This window comes from Corvus brachyrhynchos, unplaced genomic scaffold (genome assembly GCF_000691975.1).
Source record: "Corvus brachyrhynchos isolate BGI_N302 unplaced genomic scaffold, ASM69197v1 scaffold28, whole genome shotgun sequence".
In the NCBI taxonomy this organism is placed as follows: domain Eukaryota; kingdom Metazoa; phylum Chordata; class Aves; order Passeriformes; family Corvidae; genus Corvus; species Corvus brachyrhynchos.
The window spans coordinates 8,353,553-8,361,315 of NW_008246058.1; the positions used below are offsets into that span (position 1 = coordinate 8,353,553).

The 7,763-nt window shown below is 35.9% G+C and overlaps 1 protein-coding gene across 2 annotated transcripts in view; it reads left to right on the top strand.

The window, feature by feature from the left end:
• Nucleotides 1-7,763, top strand: part of CSMD3 (CUB and Sushi multiple domains 3) — a 621,464-nt gene that overhangs the window by 436,278 nt on the left and 177,423 nt on the right. For both annotated transcript variants that reach the window (XM_008642636.2, XM_017746102.1), the window contains 2 exons: nucleotides 3,281-3,419; nucleotides 5,490-5,677. In XM_008642636.2, the coding sequence (XP_008640858.1) occupies nucleotides 3,281-3,419; nucleotides 5,490-5,677 (327 nt within the window). The remainder of the gene's footprint in view (nucleotides 1-3,280; nucleotides 3,420-5,489; nucleotides 5,678-7,763) is intronic.

Genomic DNA, 7,763 nt, shown 5'->3' on the forward strand with positions numbered 1-7,763 from the left:
AAATCTGCATTCTATTTGCCTATGCATGCATGCACACCATCTACCCTGTTCATGCAGGACTACAGTACTGACTTGGTGTCTTGGCTATACAACTTAACATGTGAAAGTATTGTTTTCTCTGTTCTTACTCTACTTACTATGCCTTCCTGCATAGTGTGAGTGTATGGGCTTGAAGAAAAGAATTGTCTAGACTATTTTCTGGAAGACAGCAATAAAGTAATATTTTATTGCTCATCTCTTATAATTCTTATATGTGAAAATATGTTTTATATTAATGATAACCGAACATCTGTAAATGTCTAAGTGAAAAAGTAAAAGGAATTCTAGGACTCTGGGCCCTATAGTTAAAATATTCTTTTATCATGCTGGCCTTATTTGATATTGTTGTTTCTAAAATTTAATTTTCAACTGAAAAATAATTGCCCTGCTATAAAGTAGTACCAGCAGTTTTAATCACTATCAATAGTGAGTTGATGATATTGTGAAATAGATTAAATGTAGGTACTCAACTGGCATTCTGTCGATAGCACATATAAAAAAGGCATACACTTGTTTTTTACCTGCATGCATCCATTTACCTAATGCTGGTAAGTTCCACACCTCATGCAAAACACCTACTGTACACAGAGTAGCAAGAATGCTTATTATGATGATTTATTTGTCCAGCTATCAAGCATGAAGTTATCTACTATTGATTTCCTATAACGATACTTTCTTGGGGAATATGAACTGCTAATAGACTAAAATAGTGTGTAAACCTTGCCTTGGAGCTAAGTGATTTCAAAATTGTATGTTGTAGCTCAGTACACCCTGAAGTTCATTGATTTTTTTTCTCCTAACTTGTAATATATTCATTAATTTTGCTCCCGCGACTGTGAATCCAAACTGTGCAATACTTACCCTACAGATAACGTCAACATCATCATGGTTTATCAAAGTTTTAGAAAAAAACAAACATAATTTTGATGAAAGAATAAGAAGGAGGGGTAATTCCTAAGGTGTATAGTTGTACCATATTCTAGATCTATTTTATTCGCTCTTTACACACCAGTGTCTTTTTGAACCTCCTAATTATTAATGCTCAAAACTGGGTAAATATACTTTTTAATTTTTCTTACCTGGGGGAGTGCCTTGGTTGTTTTGATTCCCTTAGTCTTGCCGCTAGCAAAATTTTAAGAATGTCTTCATTTCCAAGGTCATAGCAATGGGAAAATAACAAAGAATTAAATACTGAGTCATATATTTGAATGAAAGATAATAATTAGAAATTCTTCTATACTGAAGAATTTCTGACAAACTATAAATTGGAGAGCATGTCTCTGCCAAAAGACAGTCCTTTTCTTATGCCTGTGCTGCACAAAATAGCTACATGTTTTCCACTCCAAAAATTTTCTGGATCCAATCTTGCTGAGATACCAGAATCTTAAGTGATTGTGTTTCCTTAGTTTTCTCAGGGATGAGATTAAAAATTCTGACATGCAAAAAGACATTTTATAATTCAGGTTAACTATACATTTAGGGGAAGTATAGACTCTCTCCCAGAAGTTTCAGACTTTCTCCAGAAATTCATAGGTCAATTTTTTGGGGGTTTTTTTGGTGGGTTTGTTTTGCTTGTTTTTACTGTTTTGTTTCAAGCAAGGTCTTGTTTATCATATTTACATCTATGAAAAAGGTTTCATTGTAAACAGTTAATTCCAGTGGTGCTTTCTGCAAAATTATCTATATGAAACTAATAGGAAGTAAAATTTCAGAATTTTTTTCATATTTCTTTATGATTATTTAAATTTATCTTCAAACTAGATATATAGAAGAAATTTTTTACAGTTAGGGTGGTGAAGCCACCTGGCTTGTATCAGCAAGGTATGGCTGGCAGGACCAGGGCAGTGATCATCCCCCTTTACTTGGCATTGGTGAGGCCACACCTCAAATCCTCTGTTAAGTCCTGGGCCCCTCACTATATGAAAGACATTGAGATGATAGACTGAGTTCAGAGAAGGTCAACAAAGCTGGTGAAGGGTCCAGATAACAACATTATGAAGATCAGCTGAGGAAGCTGATGTGTAGCCTAGAGGAAAGTAGGCCCAGTGAAGACATTCCTCCACTCAGCTACCTGAAAGGAGGTTATAATGAGGTGGGTATTCATTTCTTCACCCAAATAATGACAGAATGAAAGGAAATGGCCTCAAGTTGCATCATGGGAGGTTTAGTTGGATATAGCAACAGATTTCTTCATCAGTAGGGTTACCAAGCATTGGAACAGGCTGACCAGGGAAGTGGTTGAGTCCCCATCCCTGGAGGTATTTCAAACAAGTGTAGATGTGGTACTTAGGGACATGGTTTGGTGGTGGACTTGGCAGTGTTAGGTTTATGGTTGGACTCAATGATCTATATGACTCTATAAGAAATTTAAATAACCTTAGAGGTCACAGAATCTCTGTTACAGGAGACCTGAGTGATAAATTACTTTCCTAGGCCCAGATGATCACTTAGTAGAATTAAAATTTCCAAAATTATAAATTTTTATAATCTTACCTAGAATCTTTTGAATAACATTGTAGGAAGTCCTTTCAAAAAAGATCTTTAGAAAACCTGATTATTCTCTTGTTGCTGCATGAAGTCTCAGATAAGGAATGCTGAAGAAAAAAAATTCATTATAACTTCCTTCTTTTTACTATTTATTTTTCTGGACCAAAACTCCACAACATCTGGGAACCTCAAAATCTCATAGAGAAATGTGGTTGTTTAATTCTAATTGTACTTAACGCTATTTTACTTATCTCTGAGTTTGAAAAGTGCAATTACTTGAATATTTTTAAAATTTTATTTATATTATATGCATCTTGATCTGAATTACTAGTCAGTTTTTTCTGGTGAAAAGGCAGATAACTGCATTATCAATGTAAGTAGATCATTTTTCATAGCCTAAGGAAGTTCTTTTAGAATGCCTTTAACAAGAAGTAGAAAGTGGAAAGCTTATCCAGTCAAGTTTTTTTATGTCTGTAGCCAGAGCATTTTTCAAGTTCACAGTATATTCAGAAAAGCCTTGACATAATATTATGCAAACAAAAGGACACAGATTTCAAAAAAAAGTAGTAATATTAGTATTTGTCTAAGGCAAAATGTGAGTACTTTTTTTTTCTTTCTATTAAAGCTTTGTAAATACCTCATTTGTTTCTTGTTTAACTTTTGGAGGACACTAAATGTCAGTGAACAGATTGCTGTTACTTGCTTCTTTGTTTCTTACCTTCTTTCCTCAAGTTCAATCCATTTTTATTCACAGCTCCCTGTGGAGGAAACCTGACTGGCTCATCAGGTTTTATACTTTCACCAAACTTCCCTCATCCTTATCCCCACAGTAGAGATTGTGACTGGACTATCACTGTTAATAGTGATTATGTTATATCATTAGCATTTATCAGGTAAGCTTCTAGTTATAATTTTTAAAGTTATGTTTATAAATTTATTATTGCCAGTTGTTCAGATCTCTGTAGGGTAATATATGTATACTTAATATGACTATCAAAGGGATTAGTAATCACTATCTTTGTTAAAAGTTACAATAAATATGTCGGAGTAGTCAATACACATACAGTTGGAGCTTGGAAACTCATTGCTGTTTCCTTAAAAGCACTCTGCTTACACTGGCTAACGATGGATGGTGCTCAATTTAACTAAGATTCAGTTCCTGAGAAGGCAGCATGGAGTAACTTGCTGAAATGTCTGCAACTTGGGAAGGTCTTTAATGATGAAACATATTGATTCATCATTTTTTGTATGTGAAACCTGCTATTTAGGCAAAATTTCAAAAGTAATCTTTAAATCTAGTTTTATTAGTCCATATAATTTCAGGATACTCAAGATACTTCCTGATGTTCTCGTTATTAAATGGAATTGTTCTAGAATTTTCCTTTATCACAATACAAGACTAAATAGAGCTTAATAGAATTCACAAAGGAACTTTTGCTGTCTGCGCTGTATGTAGCACATGGTGTAAATTAATACATCTATTATGTGTGAAAAATATGCATACCAACTGGGAAATATGCCACAGAAAAGATAAAAATGGTACTTGTGATGTCCCATCAAATTTAAGTTCTTATGCTGGGTGTTCTATAATAGTGTCTTTATTGTTCTGATCAGTCATAATGTGATGACTTCTTTAGAGGGGTAGGTCATATAGTGCTGAATGACATAGCATGTGTTTTGGTGAATTCATTCTAAGGAAATAAATCACGTAATTGTATTTACATAATTAACAATTTAACTATTTCGTTAGTGATTTCAAAATGTTATAAGTTGGTAAGGAAACTTTCTGTTGTGTAGTAGCACTTCTTTTTTTTTGTTAAATATCATGAGCTCAATATATTTAACAATATTCTGGTTTTTATATTCTACATTTAGATATGAGATCCTCCATCTTAGAATAAAAAAAAATATTTTGCAGCGTGACCCCAGATACTATGAACTATGTCTGTCTATGTTTAGAGATCCCAAATTCTGCCAAGTTAAAAAAATCTCAAAATCTGGTCAATTGCTATGATTCTTTGATAGAAACTCAGAAGCTTAGTCTTGGTCAAAGTAGATTGCATCTTTACTGAGAATTGCCTCATTTATGACACAGAGACTGATCTAGAGTGAGTAACACAAAATACTCCACTAAGTACTGTTAAATAGTCTTTTGAGTGGAACTTACTCCAGCTAATCCTTCTAAACTCAAGACAAACTACGGCGCTTAACTGTTAACTTATTACTTTTGCATGGAAATATTTTTGAAATAACCCAGAAGCTAAAAAATGAGCTCTATCAGGTCTTCAATGCCTCCAGTTTTTTCAGTCAGGGGCTACTGTCAAGTAGAGACAACATAGTTTGGATTTTCATTCTTTTACTAACTACCCTTTTTAAAAACTGGGGTTTTTTTATTGGGACAATCTTGCAAGTGAAATTGGTTAACTCTGTGCCTTTAACTAAAATTGTTTGAACTTAACTAATTTAGTTAATAAACTATAATTTAGTTTGAAGGAAAATGTGATGTTTCAATACTTCATCTTAAACTGATCACAGGCAAAATTCTTCTTGCTCCCAGAGATGTGGGAAGATTATCCTCTAGCTGTGTGAAAGTGTTTAGTCTGGCTGGAAGCTGAGTGCATTATATCATAAAGCATTTCTGCCAAGGATTCCAATTGATCTAGATTGTTTATTTTTCTAAACCTTTAGAAATATGTTATTAATTTTTTTCTCTATTTAAAAAGCTTTCCTTTTTTTCCTGGCTAGCAGGAAATTTTTGTTTCTAAGTAATGAAACAAAAGATATAGTATTTCTGTGTTTACTAATAAAACACTTCTACAAACCATTTTTTTCTGACAATGGAGGAATTTTTTTTCCTTTTATTAAAACAGTGGTAGTAAATTTAAAATTTAAGCTAATAAAAGTGAAAATGTTAGGCAAAGCATATTCCATCTGACATTTCCCTTTTGTTTTTTGTTCTCTAGCTTCAGTATAGAACCAAATTATGATTTTCTTTATATCTATGATGGGCCAGACAGTAATAGCCCATTGATTGGGAGCTTTCAAGATAGCAAACTGCCAGAGAGGATAGAGAGCAGTTCAAATACCATGCATCTGGCTTTTCGAAGCGATGGATCTGTTAGTTTTACTGGATTCCATCTGGAGTACAAAGGTAAATAAAATTATTTTTCTTACATATTTATAAAGTTCAATGCACAAGTGCAAATTTTGTTTTAATTTTCCATAGTTTTCTGCCTGGTAATGTTTTTGTTTTGCCTGAAAATATGATAATGTGAATAATCTATTCATACAAGTATAATGTTACAAGCTTGCTAACTTAAAATAAACTTTCAAGTATGATTTTGTTTACCTGTACTGTTGAATTCATGATTCCTTCCAGTCACAAAGCAGGCTTACAAGAAGGCTGGGCAGGCACTTTTCATGATGGCATGTAGTGATAGGACAAGGGAGAATGGCCTTAAGGTGAAGTAGGACAGATTTAGATTAGATATTAAGAAGAAATTCTTTGTTGTGAGGGTGGTGAGGCACTGGAACAAGGTGCCCAGAGAGATTGTGGACTCCCCACCCCTGGAGGTGTTCAAAACCATGCAGCTCTGAGCAACCTGGTCTAGTGGAAGGTTCCTTGCTCATGGCAGGAGCATTTGGAACTACATGATCTTTAAGATCCCTTCCAACCTAAATCATTCTATGAGTCTATGATTCTATGAAAAAATTGGAGACAGCAGTTTTCAGGTTTCAAAAATAATGATGCAGTGGCATTACTTAACAGCATATATACATGTTTTATCCAGAATTTATTTCATTTTTATTTTACATAGCAGGTCATGTTGACTTAGGTGTATTTAAGGTCCTGTAAGATGAAATGATGTGTAGAATCTAGGGATCCAATACTGAAAATAAAAAAAATATTTTCTTCATTTCAAAAGGCTAGACCTTTGTATGATAGACCACAGTAGGGCTGTCTGCCTGTCTCAGATCTGAGGTCATAGCACAGTAAACAAGAAAATATAAACTTGCAAGATATATAATCAGTAGGAACTTTCATAACTGCCTCTGCATGGCTTGATAAACAGAAATATTTGCTATTAGATGAATATGAAAATATTCTGTAAAGACAACCAGAAAGAAAATAGGGGTGATACAGACCTCCTTGGTCTTATTTTCTTCTCCATTTATTCTGAGACTGATTAGTAAGTGAAAATGTATAGAAGGGAAAGAATTATGTATTTATTGCTTTGTTAAACCCATGAAGCGCCTCCTTATACTTTCCTGCAGTCATTGGATTCCACAGATGTCAGGGAAGTTGTCACCACAGTGTGACCTAGTCCTGAAAAGTTAAAAGTAGGTCTCAACACGTTGATGGTGAGCCCAGATGTATGTAGTGCTTCAGTTCACTTAAATATATTCCTTCTTTTCAACTAAATTGAAGAATAATAAATGCAGATGGAAGTGCTATAGGAAGTGATTCAGGGTCACAGAACCTCTGAAGGACAAGAAAAAAAATTATTTTTAAAGAGGCCAATCTTTTTCTTCTGTGCTGTTGAATGAAGTCTTGTCTCACGGAATCCAAAGGGCTTCTCCTATCCACCAATCCAAGTATGAAGGATATTTATTAGGGAGACAGTCTCTTCAAACTCTTGATCTAGGTTTAAAAAAAAAAGTGAACCGGTGTACTTTGTGAGAGGAACCAGTCTGATTTTTATTGATGCCTCAACATGTGTTATACATGAGGAGGAAAATTACTCCAGGGGCTGTACATGAGCTGGGAGTCCTGTCCCTGGGGACGCTTCGCCTGGCAGGCGATCAGGATAGAGAAAACTTCCATGATCAGTCTGGAAGCTACCCCGCTCACGAGGGGGCCAGATCCCTGGATGCCCAGGAAAAAACACTCGGGAAATCGGGCTATGGGAGGAGCCCTAGCACATAAACGCAGTTAACTGCGACAGAGCTGGGGGCCACCTTCTTTGGGTTTCTTGGAGGTACCAGGGGCTCTCCTGGAGGGTCAGCTTGGCTCCTCTCCCCGCTCCCCCTTCCCCCCAACCTTTTTCTCCCTGCGGTCCTGCTTCTTCCCTGGCTGTCCGTCCTGTTCGCACCTGTCCTGCCCTGCTTCGCCGCTTCCCCGGGGCAGCTCGACGCCGGGGCACCGCAGTGCTCCGCTGTTTCCCCGACGGAGCGGCCACCACCACCTGCAGCCGCTGCGCCCCAACCTTGAGAACCTGCAGTTGCTCCCAGAGCAC